Source organism: Cydia amplana, chromosome 22 (assembly GCF_948474715.1).
Source record: "Cydia amplana chromosome 22, ilCydAmpl1.1, whole genome shotgun sequence".
Classification (NCBI taxonomy): Eukaryota; Metazoa; Arthropoda; class Insecta; order Lepidoptera; family Tortricidae; genus Cydia; species Cydia amplana.
The window spans coordinates 948,338-968,432 of NC_086090.1; the positions used below are offsets into that span (position 1 = coordinate 948,338).

General features: G+C 44.8%; 1 protein-coding gene across 1 annotated transcript in view; it reads right to left on the reverse strand.

Moving 5' to 3' along the window:
• LOC134658490 (serine/threonine-protein kinase WNK1) overlaps nucleotides 1–20,095 on the reverse strand; it is a 62,922-nt gene that overhangs the window by 741 nt on the left and 42,086 nt on the right. The window contains exons 26-45 of the mRNA XM_063514176.1: nucleotides 19,554–19,806; nucleotides 18,785–19,007; nucleotides 17,309–17,412; nucleotides 16,215–16,319; nucleotides 15,606–15,749; nucleotides 13,577–13,805; nucleotides 11,933–12,480; nucleotides 10,579–10,733; nucleotides 9,934–10,043; nucleotides 8,677–8,745; nucleotides 7,715–7,828; nucleotides 7,175–7,336; nucleotides 6,390–6,502; nucleotides 6,059–6,136; nucleotides 5,553–5,663; nucleotides 4,013–4,073; nucleotides 3,527–3,619; nucleotides 2,654–2,868; nucleotides 1,904–2,123; nucleotides 332–469 (exon numbers count right to left, since the gene is read on the reverse strand). Coding sequence (XP_063370246.1) covers nucleotides 332–469; nucleotides 1,904–2,123; nucleotides 2,654–2,868; nucleotides 3,527–3,619; nucleotides 4,013–4,073; nucleotides 5,553–5,663; nucleotides 6,059–6,136; nucleotides 6,390–6,502; nucleotides 7,175–7,336; nucleotides 7,715–7,828; nucleotides 8,677–8,745; nucleotides 9,934–10,043; nucleotides 10,579–10,733; nucleotides 11,933–12,480; nucleotides 13,577–13,805; nucleotides 15,606–15,749; nucleotides 16,215–16,319; nucleotides 17,309–17,412; nucleotides 18,785–19,007; nucleotides 19,554–19,806 — 3,245 coding nt within the window. The remainder of the gene's footprint in view (nucleotides 1–331; nucleotides 470–1,903; nucleotides 2,124–2,653; nucleotides 2,869–3,526; nucleotides 3,620–4,012; nucleotides 4,074–5,552; nucleotides 5,664–6,058; nucleotides 6,137–6,389; nucleotides 6,503–7,174; nucleotides 7,337–7,714; nucleotides 7,829–8,676; nucleotides 8,746–9,933; nucleotides 10,044–10,578; nucleotides 10,734–11,932; nucleotides 12,481–13,576; nucleotides 13,806–15,605; nucleotides 15,750–16,214; nucleotides 16,320–17,308; nucleotides 17,413–18,784; nucleotides 19,008–19,553; nucleotides 19,807–20,095) is intronic.

A 20,095-nucleotide genomic window follows, 5' to 3' on the forward strand; every position in this document is an offset into this window, starting at 1 on the left:
TTCAACCGTCTAGCTATCACGGTTCGTGAGATACAGCCTGGTGACAGACGGACGGACGGACAGCGGAGCCTTAGTAATAGGGTCCCGTTTTTACCCTTCGGGTACGGAACCCTAAAAAGGATCAAGTCTAAGATCGGGTCACGATATACAGCAGCTGTTTTTTCAAAGTTGTAGCCAAGATCAACAACCCAAAACTATGGACATTACAATAACAACAGCTGGCTCGTGAAAGAGAGTGCGCGTGTAGTTCGTATCGCTTCCTCTAGTTTCCTATAATGTATGATTCTGGGGTGGTACGTTTCAATGTAGTGGTGATAACGGCAGTTCGTACCGCGGTCGGTGAGCGCCTCCCGCACGAGCAGGTCGGCGGCGAGCTCCCCGCGCCGCGCCGCCACGCGCGCCTCCCGCGCCTGCGCACGGGCCCAGCACGGCCCCGCCTCCAGCGTGCTGCCTTCCGCCCAAGGCCAACCTACACATTACTTGAGCTTTGGATTCCTCCGAAAACGGTGCCGTCATATTACGGCCGCTACATAGCGTTGACTGACGTCACTAGAACGTTGTCTATGTAAACAAGATGGCGCGGTTTCCTAGACGGCGTTACGTTACGTTGATTGTCAACGTGACGTAAGATGACGGCCGTCATGACCTTGTCGATAGTTTCGTGAACGTTTTATTAGATAGCGGTGACGCCATTTTGAATAAATGACACGAGATTTGAATAAATGATTCCGTACTACGATTATTTTCCTCTTCTGATGATATTTCATCCTCCGAGTAAATTATAGATGATCGAGCAAATCTTGTCAGTAGGAAAAGGCGCGAAATTCTAATTTTCTATGGGATGTTATCCCATTGCGTCTACATTTTTCAAATTTGCCGCTTTGACCTTGGTGGATGACGGTGTGTTATGACGCCGTGGTACTTTCCATATGTCGCCACCGTAAAGACGGCCGTCTTTTGCTGCCGCTATATGACGGCCGTTATATGACGGCACCGTTTTCGGAGGAATCCAAAGCTTTACATAAATCATTCATCAATACAATTTTACAATTCAGCCAGGAAGTTTGGAAGAAAACGAGGTGAAGAATTACTTAAAAGGGAGACAACTTTTGCTACAACATGGGCTACAAATTATTGATTACGGAGCTAGGCGACTATAGGATGACCCACAGTTGTCGGTCGATAACTTAACGCTTTCAAGGGTTAAAAAAATATCAGTTCTAGATATTTACTGAGCCGTTCCAAGACACGTTTATTCGTCGTCTGGCGAAACTAATTGGGTTAATCAACTTTTTCTTGTCACACGTTGCTACGGTTATGGTCTCCTGAGTCACTCTTAAAATTCTAGGTTTTTCGTATCTAAACGAACCAAACTTGCATTTTATGGTAGTTATAAAACCTTTCCATAATGGGACATCTACTGAGCATGTTAGTAGAACATGGTACAGCAGTTCTTCTAACAATCTATGCTACTATTGTCTCCTCGCTGATGGGACAGAATAACAACAAGAAATAGTTGATCGACCAAATTAACACACCAGTTTGGTTCAAAGCGAAGTCACGATAGAGCGCCAACATGCGGTCGGCCACTATCATAGAGAAAAAAATACATAGAGTGCTCATTCCATACATCAGTTCAGACTATTAATTTCAGTGTCTACATCTAGCATCGAGTAGCGGAACTATCAGTACTGCTACTTGACAATAGATGTAGCACCGACCGGAAAGTCTTATCTCAACAGCATAAGACTTTCCGGTCGGTGGCGACATCTATTGTCAAGTAGCAGTACTGATAGTTCCGCTACTCGATGTTAGATGCTAATAGTCTTTTTGGTAGTAAAACTGATGTATGGATTGAGCACTCTATGTATTTTTTTCTCTATGGCCACTATAGACGACGTACCGTATTCCCCGCTCCTCCACTTGGCGAGCTCCTCGCTGGCGGAGACCCCGGCCGGCGGCGGCGGGCTGGCGGGCCGGGGCCGCGGCGGCGCGCACGCCGGGTCCAGCTCCAGCGCCAGCGTGCGGGCCAGCACGGCGGCCGTGAGCCCGCGCAGCGGGTCCAGCACCAGGTAGCTGCGGTCGCCGTCCGCGCCCAAGCACGCCCCGTGGGACTCCACGGTCTAGGGCGGATAAATACAAGTCAGATACCCATAAAGGCTTAAATACTGAAATCACTGCGTTTCAAAGTTCTGTATAAAACATGAAGGAAGCTGACATTTAAGGTTGCGTTGTACGCAACCACGTGACCACGGTCCTCGTGAGCGATTTTGACGAGGACGAGAAGAAATGTGAGGCGGCAAAGTGACACGAACAATGTATGACCCATTGTCGACTCTACTGATCGTGATTCAATGGTTTTTTTCACGGTATTTTAACGCGCGTTCGCATCAAGATCGGCCATCGCCGAGGACGTCACGTAAGCTCCAGAAACCAGTACCGGGGATCGGAAACCGGTATTTGCTCCAATACCGGTATTATTATGTTCTTTGGTTTATTATTTCATTTTTATTGGGACAATTTATTAATACAAAGTCGGGACCTAAATAAATGATTCAGTCCTACGTAGAGCATAAAATAATTGAAAATATTGGGCCATTTCGGTGTTTAAAATAAAATACCGGTTCCTCGGCCTGGCCGGTACGGTGCGCACCTGGTGACTAGGGTCGATGACGGTGACCGTGGTCCCGGCGAGCGCGTCCTCGAGGCGCACGGTGCGCGCGCGCAGGCCGCCGGTCACCACGTACGTGTCGGCCTCCGCGTCGGCCTCGGCCTCCCCGTCGGCCTCCGCCGCCGTCTCCGAGCACAGCGAGCCCGCGTCGCCCTCCTCCGTGCCGGTGAACGAGCCGCGACTCAGGTTGTCTTTCGCTGGAAGTACTGTATTATTACATTTTTGTACGTGTTTTTTTGTTAAATACATCGATGCCTAAAATTTCAGAGCATTCGTAATATCTTTATTGCGTCCATGTTCATGTTTACGTAGGATGGTATTAAAACATTACAAAGTCGGTACACGGTACCCTGTTAGAGCATAGCGTTCGATATGAAGCGATATAAAATCTAGTATTGATATAATTAAGATCGCTCGTGTTCGAGTCTTATATCGTTCGCACTTATTGGTGCGCGAAAGATGTAAATTGCGAGGCGTGGAAAAATTGTGTCACAAAAAGAACGTATTAAAAACATAATATGTGACGTCCCACGGATAAAGATACCTTATGGCCGTTGGCGCTTACGCTATTATTAACGCCGCTACGCCGCCGCGCGCTATTATTATTGCGGCGCTATGCGTCGTAAGCGCCAAGTACCATAAGGTACCTTTTGCCGTGGAACGTCACATATATAAAAATCAGCATAATGGCGTACCTAATCTTATTTTCGCAATATTTTACGTGAATATGCGACAACTCGAATTTTCTAAATGTTGTTAATAAACCATGGAAATAACCATATTTTAGCGCCAACTACAGAAACTTAGGTAACCTAGAGCGTTAAGGTATAAGACAGAGGTTAGGTTATGTCTCACCGTGCTGCAGCAAGCGGCACAGCTGGTAGGGCGCGCAGGGCTGCGCGCGCGCCACGCGGCCCCGCGGCCAGCCCGCCGCCAGCGCGCCGCCGCCTGCGCGCGGACACACAACCTTACTACGCGGTTAAACAAATACTTTAGCCCTTTAAAGGGCATAAGGGCGTCGGAAGTTACTTAAAATTGGACCCTATCACTATAATATAAAGTTCAAAATCATTGTGGGATGGGAACTTTATTCCTTCTTAGGCTTAAACCTTATCGCGTCAGCAGAAGTTACCTCAAAAGCCCACGAGTTTGATACCATAAGTATAAAAAGTCAAAAGCCTGAGAAGATAAAACAACAATTCTAAATTTTATTTTTTTCCTTACATTGATTGCTTGAAATAATTTTAAACTTAGAACAAACTCTCCATAGCAGAGCACAAAAATATTGAAAAGTTAACAACCACAAATTGAGTAGTTTACAAAAAAACAAAGAGTAGTTACCGTCGTAGGCCGCGGCCGCGAGCAGCGAGGCACTGTCGCCGCCATGCTCCGGCAACACGTCCTGCAGAGTAACCTTGTATTATAAACCAGAATACATTTACATAAAAAACCACTCAATTGGGTTAATATGTTTGGGTGTTTTAATATCACAGACAAACACAAATACACATGTTACATATTCCTATAAACTCGCCATTCGTGTCGGTGAGAACTCAAACACACCCAACTTGTCAGTAGAAAAAGATGCGAAATTCAAATTGTTCATGGGAGTTCAACCCTTTGCGTCTACATTTTTGAAATTGGCCGCCGTTTTCCACTGGCGAAGTGGCTGTGCCAGAGTATACATTAAATAGATATATCTTGAAAACAAACTAAACAACTTTCAGCTAAAAATATCGCCTTTCAAGTTTGCCGTCATTTTGCCCAAGAATTAAAGAGAAGTAAAAAAATAAAAAATGTTTTATTAAGTAACTTAATAGCTTAAGAGCCAACAGGAGTGGTCATTTCTCCATACAAACGTACTCAACTGTTTCCTCCGTGGGTTTTGAAGCTAGAGCAATGATTTTTTCAACACGGATTAATATTGTTAATATCTGTGTCGGACCGTTTTGCTTTTTTTTATTTTTTTGTTTTTTAAGGCTCTAGCGCCCTTCAAAAATGGCCAAAATGGCCTAATTGACTATGCCGCAATGAGAGGCGTGGTATTCAAAACTGATATCAATTAGCCAAAAAAGCAAAACGGTCCGACACAGATAATTTCATAATCATTTAGATTTCCAAATTTGGTTACGATTGGTTAAGTTTTGGAGGAGGAAACAGTCGAGTACGATACCTCGATTTTTGAGATTTTTACGCAGGATTTTTCGCCTTGTCCTTATCGCACTAGTTTTAGGAGCCGCTTCCGTTAGCGAGACGGGTATATTTACCTAAAATATTGAAATCTCAGCTCCTGTTTCGTCTTAACCACAGAACAAGTAATAAGGTTAGAATGGCGATGCGAGCAGGGTACGTGTTGCCGCGGTTTTGAGCAAACGCTCGCAAGCTACTCGCCCGCGCTGACCAAAAAACGAAGTAAACATGTCTTTTTGCGCCACAATAACGTTCAGATTAAGAAGCCAGACATCAAATCTGTCTAAAGGAGGCGTATCCATTCACCACGCACACAAGGCGCTAACTAGTTTTTACTACCGTTGCGCGAGTGTTAGTAAATGTGGAGAGGAACGAGCGGCGACACCGGTTCCGATACTAACTGCGCGCGATAGCCATTCTAACGTCTTTAATATGTTCTGTGAGCTTAACAATATGCAGGTGAGTTAATTATTATTTTCCTAAAATAAGTTTATTCAAGTTTTTTTTTCCTCGTGGATAGTTATAAGTGGTAAGTTATAAGTGGATATTTATATATACGCAGGTTGGTGTAATTTTTAAGTATACAAGATACCTGCGTCAAGCGACACCGCTCTTCCCTACTGGTTTGCTAAGTAACAATAACAAAACAACAGTGAATAGAAACAAAAATAAGACTATGAGATAGTAGTACCTTGGGTGGCGGCTGCTTGTAGTGCAGCGAGATCTTGCTGAGCTCGTGGTCGAGCTGCGCGAGCCCCGCCACGTGCCGCTTGTGCGCCTCCGCCCCCGTCGTCGCGTCCACCTGCACAACACCAACAACAACCAATTACTACAGTATATCATAGAGAAATATAGTAAGACAAGAGTGCTCACTCCATATATGCTCAACAACATATGACTTTCCGGTCGGTGCTGCTACATCTATTGTCAACTAGCAGTACTGATAGTTCCGCTACTCGATGCTATGTAGACACTGAAATTAATAGTCTTTTTGGTACCAAAACTGATGTATGGCATTCCATCATAGAAAAAAAAATACATAGACGGCGTGCATGTTAAACAAATGCAAGCGTATAGGAGCGGCCTTAGTGCACGCTGCTCACATCACGCGTGAGCCCACAGCCACGCTGCACGCCCCGCCGAACGCTCCGCTCCGAGCGTCCACTCAGGCCTTACACTTAGAGTATAGTTAGGTACCTTATGCGGCTGTTGCATGCGGTGCGTGGGCGACAGCGCCGGACTGTACTCGACGGGGGACTGGGGAGACACCGGGCCCTGACGAATACACAGACACCTTATACACTATACATTTTAAAACGTAACCCCCTTATTCATCAAACTTAACAAACTTCAGTTAATTTTTTTTCGTTCGTGTGACTTTGTTTTATAATATGTATTGATTTGTTAACCCGTGCGCAGCCTGGGCGAGTCGCTAGTGCTAAATAAAACGAACTATAAGCAGAAGTACAGGTCCATTACCTTAATCCTTTGTAGAACAAGTATAGTAAATACTAACAGCGATACTCACGCTGTTGGAGATGGAGGCGAGCTTGTGCTGCAGCGTCATCATGTACTCGCTGTACGAGTGCGGCTTGTTGGGCGTGCTCGGCTGCGACGAGCCCTGCGACCCCGCCGCCAGACCTGCACACACACACACAAGTAACCCTTGTAACTCGTATGCAAAATTACTTATCGTCCTAAAGCCCAGCCATACAAACGAAACATTCAAATTTTGCCACTGAAATTTGAACCTAAATTGTAGGAAATAGAGTTGATTTAGCGTAGTTTGAAAATTGAACAAAACAAAGCAAAAGCGACTCTGTTCCAATTGAACATGGTTTAAATTACATCGAACTGAATAGGTACTATAGGTAGGACCTTGGGCCTTAGGAGGAGTTGAAAAAACAATCGAATTTAAACTGTTGTGAGACATAACTAACATTGAATAATTTTACGGTTTCGACTCATTAAAGAAAGAAAGAGAGGAGACATGTGGCGCGAGTGACTAAAATTATTCAATGTAAAAAAAACTGTATTTTTTTATGTCAAATAACACAATTAGGCGAACGGAGCATCAGCTGACATTCACGAAGCATCATGATACATCAGCCTTAATCATTTTACGAGGATCTTGCTCATAAAAGTGTGTTGCTGGCTCGTAGTCCAAAATGAACCCCTCGAGTCCGATGCGATATCACATCGGAAGAAAAGTTACTGGTACTTCTTAGGTTCTAATATTGTCTATGGCTCAAGATGTTAAGACAGTAGTATTAGTAGAACAGTAGGCAGACTGGTGTATGTACGTACACCCACCTTGCAAATCCTCCTGGATTCTGCGCTGCGCGGAGCAGGCGCGTGCCCGCTGCAGGGTGTTGAGTGGCGCCACGAGGCCGAGGCCGGCACCGCTGAGGCCGAGACCGGGCCCTCCGAGGCCTAAGTTCTGACCGCCCAGGCCCAGGTTCTGGCCTGCTAGACCTGTTAAACACGATAAGATTAGACGAGGGTCATTAAATCGTCACATTAAACTTTTGGCACTATTCGGTTTCGTTATTTAAAAGCAGTTTTATTTGTTGAATATTCTAAGGGGTCAAGGAAAATCTTAAGTTCTTTTGTGTAAGTTATATTAATCCAAGCATGTCATTACGGTTTCAAATAGTAAAGACCTCTTTAGACATGGCTAAATTTGGCTTCCTTAAGGCATGTGCAGTAATTTTTACATGATAAAATTAAAAATGGGTTCAGAAAATGGGCCTTTACATAAAGTCAGGATCTGAGTATGATAAAACCCTGGAATGCCTTAAACAAACAGCCCAACCCAGCTGTAGCAAAACTTAGCTGCCCAATAGTACACACCCAGGTTCTGCCGGTTCTGCGCCATGAGGTTCTGGTTGAGCGCGAGCGGCGGCAGCAGCGGAGCCCCGAGCCCCAGCCCCGCCAGCCCGCCCGCCTGCAGGGCTTGCTGTTGGGCTGCAATGTTTATGTCATCTCAAAAAAACTGTTGATTTCACAAAATACAGGGGCTTGATAGCTTCACGTATTCCTGATTATATGGGGCATTATCTATGAAAAGGGACCTTATTGTCGATGGTGCTTACGCCGCACAGCGTCAGGCGACATTGTATTTGTATCGGAGCATCCTTAATAATGGCGTAAGCGCCATCGACAATAAGGTCAATTTTCATAGATAATGTCAGATATATAAGTTTTTTAGCTTGTTTAGGAAGAAAATAGCATGCAGGATTAGGACATCAAACGAAGGTTTGATGACACTGAACTGAAGCAACTAAAGAATTTACTTATAGAAACCACGAGTAAATTACTATAAAAAATAGTTTTAATTTTAGTTTATAAAAAGAGCAAATCTATTAGACAAAGATTTACGACGAATAATGTCATTGTATATTCCCTAGAACTAAACTATTTTACAAACGCACGCCAGACAGATCGCCAGCCGCCTCGCAAGGAAATTACAGCTAAAAGCATTTCGATCTGTAAAAACGTGCCATTTAGACGGCGCATGAACTCTTATTATACGACTTTAGTTACATTGCGGACCATTGAGGTTACATCAATTCAACCCACCGATCAAATGACGCAATGTAATGAAACTCCCATGCGAGTTCTCGCACCGTCTAAATGAGCGCTTAGTCTCTGGCGAGGCGCGTTTTCACACGACCAACTGATTCGCACGGCACTTCCTTGCGAAGGGACTTGTTTGATAGAGCAGTCTCGCTATGAAATTGAGCTAAGTTGATTTAATGCTTATAATATGCCATCTAGCGAGAGGATAGAGCAGATATGTGATATGAACTTACCGTAGAGGTCGTTGGCGGTGGCGAGCATGGGCTGGTAGGCGGGGTAAGGTGACAGGCGCTGCGACAACGCTGGACAAACGTGCGGTTAGTCACTCACGTGCCACACACAGTAATAGGGTACAGGGCATCAGAGGGCTGGGTCATAGGGTACGGAAACATCAGGTTTATGACAATCGTGGTTATAACTAACGTGAATGGGTTCTAAATTATAAATTATGACTTAGCAGAGGCTCTAAGGCCCACCCCACACTAGCGTCTCCCGAGCATTGGTGTCTAATCAACTGTATGGCCGCTGCTCGACGCAACGTTGAACGCTGACTAGACGCTGACGCTCAAAATACGCTAGTGTGGGTTGGCTCTAAGATTACTATAAAAGATTACTTGTTAACGTGGTCAGGTCGATTCGAGGGTAGATTGAAAACTATAAACACGATCATCACACTCATGCGGAAAAAGTTGAGACACAGAAAAGTTGTAGATTGAAAACACACTGCTTACAATCTGTGGATACTTTTTATTATTATACGTCTTAATAAAGCTACAGAGACTATAGATTTAATATGCATTCAATGGATGAGTAAAGCGTCATCTCATGTGAAATGACAACTAGAACGATAGATAAAGATAACAGCCACCCATTTATTGACAGAAATAGACATGAGCACTACAAAATGTTCTCCACAAAAATAATCGTACTTCATAGAATAGGTTTACTCTGCATAATTACTTATTCAAGCATGGACCAACAACTTGTATTTTGAGTCGAGATATCCTCGGTTTGTTGGCTTTTGCGCGTTAAGGGTCTGCCACCTAGTGATCTAAATCTGCAAATTGACATAACAATTGATATACGTCGTGTCTACTCGTATAAACAGGGAGCCCTTGTGCTGTACGCTACAAATATATAACGAATTACCGTCCGTTTTTTTAAATTGTCATAGAATTTGGAATGCAAATAGGGAAGATGGAGCGTTCGCACAGAAGCTGCATTTTTGTCGTGTAAAATGTCAATCTCATTTTCTTATTTAGATTATTATTATAAAAGACTCTTAAATCTTCTTTATCTTAATTAAATACATATTATAGGACATTCTTACACAGATTGACTCAGATTAAGATTGTTTTTTTAATTAGATTCATTCTGATTTAGGTCACAAGATGACAGATCCCATGCATCCTATTGAGTAAGCCATGTACAGAGCTAGCGTATGCTAGATCGTTCACAAGTGTAGCTACATAGACGGAGTAGGTAGTTACCAGGCTGCGCGTTGTTGAGGAGCGAGTTGTGCAGCATGAGGTCGGGCTGCGGGTAGGGCGGCTGGTTCAGCAGCCCCAGCAGGTTCGGGCCCGACAGGTTCTGCTGTTGGCTGCAGGAACAAGGCACTTCACAGTAAGGGTTTGGGCTCTGGTTGACGCAATTAGGCGTAGTGTCAAGTGTGGGGACACAGCAACATTAATGGAGAACGTGATCGTGGCGTCTGGCGTCAGCTGAAGGTCAAGACTTAAGTCCGGTTGACGTGCGTGTATAGTGTTAAATTCTATGGGAACACGGCAATATTTCTTGTATCACTATCACTACATAGTATAAAACAAAGTCGCTTCCCTGTCTGTCTATCTGTCTGTATGCTTAGATCTTTAAAACTACGCAACGGAATTTGATGCGGTTTTTTTTAAATAGATAGGATGATTTAAGAGGAAGGTTTATGTAAAATTGTTAACCCGTGCGAAGCCGGGGCGGGTACTTTATAATATCGACTCGGTCAATATCGACTTTTACTGTTGGATACACAAAGAGAAAAAAACTCATGAAACTAGCAGATGTTTAACGTGATTTCGGGGGTCATCTCACAGTGAAAGTCGTTCAGGTGGAGTTTGGCAAGTAACACAATAGTTAACACTCACTTCATGATGTTCTGCTTGAGCAGCATCCGCTGTATGTTCTCGGCGTTAGGGTACGCGTCCACCGGCTGCGCGGGGAAGGACAGGCGGCTCGTTAACTGCTCCTGCTGGCTCAGGCCGGCGTTCAGGCAGAGGTCGCCGCCCATCGGCGTGCCCACCTGATATACAGGTAAATACTGAATCAACTTGCTCGTGAACAAATAGAACCATGTTAAGCTTTGGATTCCTCCGAAAACGGTGCCGACATATGACGGCCGTCATATAGCGGCCGCAAAAGACGGCCGTCTTTACGGTGGCGACATGTGGACAGTACCACGGCGTCATAACACACCGTCATCCACCAAGGTCAAAGCGGCAAATTTGAAAAATGTAGGTGCGATGGGATAACGTCCCATAGAAAATTTGAATTTCGCGCCTTTTCCTACTGACAAGATTTGCTTGATCATCTATAATTTACTTGGAGGATGAAATATCATCAGAAGAGGAAAATAATCGTAGTACGGAATCATTTATTCAAATCTCGTGTCATTTATTCAAAATGGCGTCACCGCTATCTAATAAAACGTTCACGAAACTATCGACACCGTCATGACGGCCGTCATCTTACGTTACGTTGACAATCAAGTCTAGGAAACCGCGCCATCTTGTTTACATAGACAACGTTCTAGTGACGTCAGTCAACGCTATATAGCGGCCGTAATATGACGGCACCGTTTTCGGAGGAATCCAAAGCTTTACTATCTGCGTCGACTTTGCAGCGACGAATAGTTAATAACTATATATACTTATCACAGAACTCTAATAGCTTTAGTAGCACGGTCGCATTTTTATCGTTTGTCAGCATGCCTGTCACGTTTTAACAAGTATGTAAAGTGCGAAAGTGACGGGCATAGTGATAGTCGATAAATATGGAACCGTGCTGAGCCCGCAGGAGTCAATTAAAGAAATTCCAAGTTAAAAATTAAATACAAAATGGTATAATTTACGGTTTCATGCGAGATTCAAACCCCGCTCTTTACCAATCGAGCTCCCGATTACGACCAATATTTTCACCAGATGGATCAAATAAGACGAGCGATCTAGGACTTTCTACAGGTGCAGGAAATATGTTAATACAATTTTACACGGTTAATAATTTTACTATGTTTCATTGTTTATGTGTCTGACAAAGATGGTTTTCGTAGTATTAGCAATCAATGTACCATCAGTAGCAGAAGTCGCTAAGCGGGCTGGGTGTCAAAATGATCTGGACGCGACTTTATTGTTAAGAGAATAAGGGCGTGTCAAGGTAATTTTAAACACCTCGCCCGCTTAGCAACTTCTGCTGCTGACTGTATAACAAACATAAACAACTCACTTGACTCAGCCCCAGCAGCGGCGTATCCGTAGCGATCTGCAGCGGCGTCGTTAAATTCGGCTGCAGCGTGTTCAGTAGCGGGCCGATGTTCTGGAACGCGGGCAGCGCTTGCGGAATACTCTGTATCGTCGGCATAGCGGCGGGAATCGTCTGCACCGGCGCTGGTACACTACTGGGTACATTAGGTATACTATTGGGTATGCTACTAGTCGACGCGCTACTCAATTCCTGGGGCCTATGATCTGTTAAAGTCTGTGGCGCGTGCGAAAGCTGCGGCACGGAGTACTGGTGCGTAGGAACGAATTCTTTCTGCGGGTCCTTGTCGAGCCCGTTGAGTTCCGGCTTGGGGTCCCTAGCGACGTCGGAGTAGAGCTTGTGGTCGGGTTTCTCGGGCTCGGGGCGGGGCACGACGGGGCTGACGACGAAGCGGGAGATCTTGCGCGCCGGCGCGGCGGGCTTGTTGTCGCCGGGGGGCGGGGGAGGGGGCGGGTGAGATTCTGTGGCGGCGCGGTCGGCCGCCGCCGAACCGCCGTCCGATTGATTGGAACCTAGAGAAAATACATGTTAATAGGAAATAATCATTCATGTTACAATTAAAAGTATGATTTTTTTTTTCGTTTTTCCACCGATATGAACAGTTTCGCTAGTATTTTTTCCAAAATAAATTTGAACATTTAAATTTAAAAACAATTTCATAAAAAAAAGCGCCGGTGGCCTAACGGTAAGAGCGTGCGACTTGCGATCCGGAGGTCGCGGGTTCGAACCCCGGCTCGTACCGATGAGTTTTTCGGAACTCATGTACGAAATATCATTTGATATTTACCAGTCGCTTTTCGGTGAAGGAAAACATCGTGAGGAAACCGGACTAATACCAATACGGGCCTAGTTTCCCCGGGTTGGAAGGTCAGATGGCAGTCGCTTTCATAAAAACTAGTGCCCACGGCAATTACTGGGATTAGTTGCCAAGCGGACCCCAGGCTCCCATGAGCCGTGGCAAAATGCCGGGACAACGCGAAGATGAATTTTATGAAATACTAACGGCTATTAAAATGACTATTACGTGAACTTTTAGTGCACATTGTTTTTGCCTCATTAATCGAGATTGGCTCACAAGACTTCTGCAAATATCCTACTCATTGCGCCAGTTACGTACAGTCAGCGCAATAGTTCCCAAGCGGGCGAGGTGTTCAAAATGATCTTGACGTGACTTTATTGTCATGAGAATAAGAGCGTGTCAAGGAATTTTGAATACCTCGCCCGCTTAGCAACTATTGCTGCTGAGTAAGGTTAGAAACTTAAGTTTATAATTACAAAAACTTAATCTATGCGCAATAATTGTCACAGAAAGAGAGAGAGAGAGCAGGTCGTTACTACTGACCCTGGTGGCAGGGATTGGAACCGGTTTTTTGCAAAAACATAGAAATAACCATATTTTTCGAATTATTTTATACTCGAAATGTAGCACTCAGTCGTGTTTTTACGTTACGACTTCGTAATATTAGATTGCCCAATTAGAAATGAAGTAATTAGCAAAGAACGAAAAAATACCGTTTTCGTTCCCATACAAAAAATACCGGTATCCGATCCCTGCCTGGTGGTACTAAATTTAAAACTTTTTGTAAGAGCCGTCAACATACGACATACCTATAGAGGAGGCGGTGCTGATCTTCCTGGCGATGTCGTCTACGTGGCTGGTGTGGTGCGGCTCGGCGGGGGCGGGGGCGGGGGCGGGGGCGGGCGGGGGCGGGTCGAGCGCGAGGTCGGCGAGGGGCAGGTGGTCGGCGCTGGCGGTGGGCGTGGTGCACTCCGAGTTGTCCTGGTTCGAGTCCGTCAGGTTCTCCTCGCGCTCCGTCGTCTCGCTGTCGTAGTCAGTCTGTACCAAACATGATCAACTATTCAAATAAAACCGGCCAAGTGCGAGTCGGACTCGCGCACGGAGGGTTCCGCACCATCAACAAAAAATAATGCAAAACAAGCAAAAAAAACGGTCACCCATCCAAGTACTGACCCCGCCCGACGTTGCTTAACAACGGTCAAAAATCACGTTTGTTGTATGGGAGCCCCACTTAAATCTTTATTTTATTCTGTTTTTAGTATTTGTTGTTATAGTGGCAACAGAAATACATCATCTGTGAAAATTTCAACTGTCTAGCTATCACGGTTCGTGAGATACAGCCTGGTGACAGACAGACGGACGGACGGACGAACAGCGGAGTCTTAGTAATAGGGTCCCGTTTTTACCCTTTGGGTACGGAACCCTAATAAAAAGTTCTAAATCTCGTTTCTCAAACCCCATAAATAAAAAAAGTTCGATCGGGCCGATTTGTCCAATCGATTTGACATTTTAGTACTTGGTATAAAAATAAAAACATGATCGATGTATCATAACAGACCAGCCGGGCTAGCACATGCTTAGCGCGACAGTATATCGCGGTAATCATGTGCTAGGGGTGAAGGGGCCTTACTTAACCGAATTGCTAAGAAACGGAGGTATGCGACTTATGCAACTCCGTTCTTTAGCAATTCAGTTTAGATTCTAAACAGAATCGAAATAAGACATCATGGTAAGGCCCCTAAAGCTGCTTTGCGCCGCCCATGTAAGATACACTCGCAGTCGCGATAGCAGAATCCTAAACGTAACAAGAGTTTAGTTGAGTGTCAAGTGTAACGAGGGTTTGAACTAGAGATGCCACGAATATTCGGCAACTATTCGGTATTCGGCCTATTTGCCGAATATTCGGTATTCGGCCGAATGTTGCCTACTATTCGGCCGAATACAGAATATCTGTTGCACCTACTTAAAAATAAAAATTGCACAATAAAAATAACCAAAAACTATGTAAGTAATTTAGAATGTGTTCTTGGAAAGTTGTTAAATACGAAAACCCTTTTTTGAGCATTTGTTGATTAAAAAACATTTTTTTTTATCATGAGTCTGTTTTGTTTGACTCTATTCATTAATACTGTTCAACAAAAATACATCTTAGCTAACGTCATCTAACGTTGAGCTTTGTTAGCGATCAGTTTTCATAATAATTGTGACTCAAAATGTTCGCATGTTATGCCGAATATTCGGTCGCCGAATATTCGGTATTCGGCCGAGAGAGGGACCGAATATTCGGTATTCGGCCAAAACCACTATTCGGGGCATCTCTAGTTTGAACCGTACCTTATCTAGCTGCAGGCGGAGCGCGGAGTGGTGCGGGTTGAGCACGGGCGTGCAGGCCGGGTTGAACCGTACCTTATCTAGCTGCAGGCGGAGCGCGGAGTGGTGCGGGTTGAGCACGGGCGTGCAGGCCGGGTTGAACCGTACCTTATCTAGCTGCAGGCGGAGCGCGGAGTGGTGCGGGTTGAGCACGGGCGTGCAGGCCGGGTTGAACCGTACCTTATCTAGCTGCAGGCGGAGCGCGGAGTGGTGCGGGTTGAGCACGGGCGTGCAGGCCGGGTTGAACCGTACCTTATCTAGCTGCAGGCGGAGCGCGGAGTGGTGCGGGTTGAGCACGGGCGTGCAGGCCGGGTTGAACCGTACCTTATCTAGCTGCAGGCGGAGCGCGGAGTGGTGCGGGTTGAGCACGGGCGTGCAGGCCGGGTTGAACCGTACCTTATCAAGCTGCAGGCGGAGCGCGGAGTGGTGCGGGTTGAGCACGGGCGTGCAGGCCGGGTTGAACCGTACCTTATCAAGCTGCAGGCGGAGCGCGGAGTGGTGCGGGTTGAGCACGGGCGTGCAGGCCGGGTTGGCGACCAGCTGCTGCACGATGTCCTTTATCGACTCCATAAACGTCATCGCCTGCCACTCCGGCAGCAGATTATTCGACACCTGAAAAAAAAATACACAAATAGACCAAGGATTTTAAATTTTTTAATCCCTCAACTTCCAGCACTCCGAAAAGACAATTAACTCAAATTCCCATCGTTTTTGACTTTTCATCGCGTGTACGATATCACATCGTCGTAAGAATATGTGACAGTTTATATCAGGCCCTTCAGGCGATATAAAAATATTAAATAATCTCAAGGGGGTTGGCCCCTGCCAAAGGTTTCCCAAGGGCATTAAAAAAGCAAACATTTGGCACAATTCTAGGGAAGGACAGGGCAAGCTATGATGGCGCCATCTGCTAAATACTTCGACCGGCCAACCCCATTAGCACGATTATTACTCATTGTTTACTTCAAATTTTTTATCTTTGTTTATGTTTTACTACTATGTTTAGGATAAAATGTGACCCATGAAGACCCAGGGTTCTCAATGTACCATAGATTACTAAATTCCTACAGTGCTCACCAGATTGGTGGCGATCTCCTCCGGGTTGACGTCGGTGACGTCGAACTTGAACGTCACCGTCTTGGACTTGGACTCCAGCTGACACTCCACGTTCGTCTCGTTCACCTGAACACATCGGTATTGTTAGCCACGCCACAGAATAAATAATAGTACTAGGTCATGAATCTAGTATAACTGGATTGGGCATGAGTGGTGGGGATAACTGACAGAACGGGATAGTCTTATGTCTCTTTCAGTAGGAGTAGGAGCGAAAGCGCTATTATTGTTTGTCTTTGTCACAGTCTCACATTTTTCTTTATTCCCCACCATAAATTAGTATGGATGATTGGTCGAATCTATTTGTTGCCACCATAACAAATAAATTGCGACGCTATGATTGGTCGAATTTATATGTTTTGTCCCTCACGGAGGCACGCGTAGACCACTTCTATAGGATGCTACCTTCTATGTACTAGGTACTCTTTAACAAAACGCGTCTGTTACGATCAGCACAGATATGGCCGCTAGGTGGCGACAGCGCCACGCGCGGCTTTTGGCTTTCCCCAAAATTGGGGCGGAACGGATGTACTTTTAGCTACCTGTAGCAAAGCGACGAAATCGCGGAGTGAGCCACGCCTGGCCACGCATTCATAAGACTTTAGGATTTGAAGTTGAAGACGTCGATTAATAATATGGCAACGTTTTTTTAACTTATTTATGGAACCACCACCCAAAAGTTTTTGCTGTTTTGTTGTTGATGTATTTTTATTACTTTGACGTCTGTCAGCACGTTAAAGCTATACCACATAGTACAACATTGTAATTAATAATAATAAGCTATTTTGTACTGAGCCTACATTTTACTTTACTACATTATACTGAGACTTTGAAAGAGGGAGGTTTTGTTTGCTTCTTATTTTCTTTATTATAAAATGACGCGGTGTCATATTCATATAGATCTCGCAATATAAGACGATGCGACTTGAAAGCATTTAATTAAAAGTGAAAGTAGATATATAGAAAAAAGTGAAAGTATATGTAAGTCTGAAAATAAATGTGAAACTCGACATGCCTACTTGAATAAACTATCTTTTATCTTTATCTTATCTTATCACCTCCAGCACGGTGAGTTTGGGCAGCTTGTCCTTCTCTCTCGAGCGCTTTTTCGAGCCGCGGGACTTCTTGTCGCCCGTTATCGGAGACGGGATCGCCGCGGCTGCTGGAATTGAGATTGTGGTCAAATGCTTACCTTTTACCAATAAAAAAAAGAATTAACAAACATTCGATATTGATAGTGCTATGCTGTTTTGTAATACAGTTATAAGGGTTAACTTTCGTTTTATACAATAAGAATAAAAAAAAAGATGATTTTAATTCTGTAGCTCCCATAAGGCAGTATCTCTGACGACTGGTCTGGCCTAGTGGGTAGTGACCCTGCCTGTTAAGCCGCGGTCCTGGGTTCGAATCCTAGTAAGGGCATTTATTTGTGTGATTAACACAGATATTTGTTCCTGAGTCTTGGGTGTTTTCTATGTATTTATGTATTTGTATATTATATATACCGTTGTCTGAGTACCCACAACACAAGCCTTCTTGAGCTTACTGTGGGACTTAGTCAGTCTGTGTAAGAATGTCCTATAATATTTATTTATTTATTTATTTATCTCAAAATAAAACAAAATTGAGTGAGAGACAAAGGGATTACATGCTGGGCTTTCCAGTAAGGTAGCGTTCATACAAGTTTAAAGGGCTGCTTTATCATGCGAACGGCTAAGGAGTGGAATTCACTTCCTGCAAATCTATTCCCAATCCACTATAACTTGGATCTTTTTAAATCGAGAGTGAATAGACATCTTTTAGGTAAGCATGTTCCATCCTAGATTGCATCGGCACTTACCATCAGGTGAGATTGTGGTCAAATGCTTACCTATTTTTAATAAATAAAAAAAAAAGAGCAGTGCTCAGAAACCAGTTCAGATACGAAACAAATGGTCACGTTTTGTACACATATTTAATTACACAAAAGGGTCTACCGCGATATAGTTTCATTGGACAACAACAACGAAACTATACCGCGATAGACCCGTTTGAGTAATTAAATAAATGGTCACGTGTTAAAAATCAGTATGCACATAGAGAAGACACTCTGACCATCCGAACGCGGCACACCTCCGTGCGAGGCCAAAATCAGAGGGGCTACCGCGAAAACCGAATTTCTCAAATTGCGGGGATCTTTCTCTTTTACTCCAATCAAGGCGTAATTAGTGTGACAGAGAAAAATGCCCGCAATTTGCGAAATTCTGTTTTCGCGGTAGCCCCTCTGAGCTGCAAGAAACTTGGAGGATACAACTAAACGGAGTAGCCATTAACAGGCTTTCCCCTCTGTCGAAAATAGGCGGCCAACGGTCATACACAATGTATGGACTGACGTTTATCTGACATGGCTATTTTTACGTTACGCATACATTTGACGTTCCCCTCCCCCGCAAAAATCGGCAGACTGTTTTGTACAGAAAATTACAGACATGGCGTCTCCGTTTGATTATATCCTCCAAGGCAAGAAAGCAATAGTCAAACAGCAACCATCTCACCTTCCTGGCCGTCTTGCTTCTCATCCACCGAGGCGAGGTCAGGCTGGCGTATGGCGGCCTCGTGGGTGGCTCCCGAGGGGAACTCCGTGAGCGGCGTGTGGAACTGCTCCTTGTTGCCGCCGTTGCCCGATCCGTTCTCCGGCTCGGGCAGGTTCAAAGCTTGCGGCGCTTCGGAGACCGCTGGGCGGGCCTCTTGAGCCAACGAGTTGGGTATTGCCAGCTCCTGCAAAAGTTAAAGATAAGATAGAGATAAAAGATAGTTTATTCAAGTAGGCATATTGCAATGCGCTTATGAACGTCAAATAAAAATACACCTTGTAAATTTAGAGTGATAAAAAAGATAGCTTACTTTCATTGAAATTTGCACATATCTAATATAACTTGCGATTAGATACTCATTATAGGTCTGATAAGAAAGTACAATTTAAATGTTTCTAGTGCTGGTAGTGCATCACGTTGAGGATGGGCTGCGACTGGGCGGGCACATTTGCAGCGGATTCCTACAATGCTTGCTAGTGTACATAGGAGTTCAAGGAAATATAAGAGACGTACCTGTGGTACTGAACTCTGCACCATCTGCGGCACAGAACTCTGCACTGTTTGTGGCACAGATTGCACCGACTGTGGCACACTGGGCGCCATCTGCGCTACTTGTTCCACTTGTTCCACCTGGTTCTGGTAGTACATCACGTTGTGGATGGGCTGCGACTGGGCGGGCACCTTTGCTTGCTATTGTACATAGGAGTTCAAGGAAATATAAGAGACGTACCTGTGGCACTGAACTCTGCACCGTCTGTGGCACAGAACTCTGCACCGTTTGTGGCACAGATTGCACCGACTGTGGCACACTGGGCGCCATCTGCGGCACCTGTTCCACTTGTTCCATCTGGTTCTGGTTCTGGTAGTGCATGACGTTGTGGACTGGCTGCGACTGGGCGGGCTGGTACATCTGCAGCGGGTTCGTGGCGTAATTCTGCACCGGGGTGCCTTCATGACTAGATATCTGCCGGTCGCCCGCGAGGCTGCAAAGACAGTTAACTATTTATTCCAAAACTTCAGATAAAACGATAATCAAGATGTATAGGCTTTCTGTACGTTAGATATACAATAACTTGGCGGTCAACAAGCAGGCGATTTAACAAATACACTTGTTCACTTCGTTCAGTTGAATAAGTAGTTGTGAAGAGTAATATTTTATACATTAAGGACCACTTGCAACATCCCACTAACCCGAGGTTAAGCGGTTAAACCGGTAACCCAGTGTCAAATTCTACTGGTAACCATGGGAAGTCCAGGTTTAACCGGTTAACC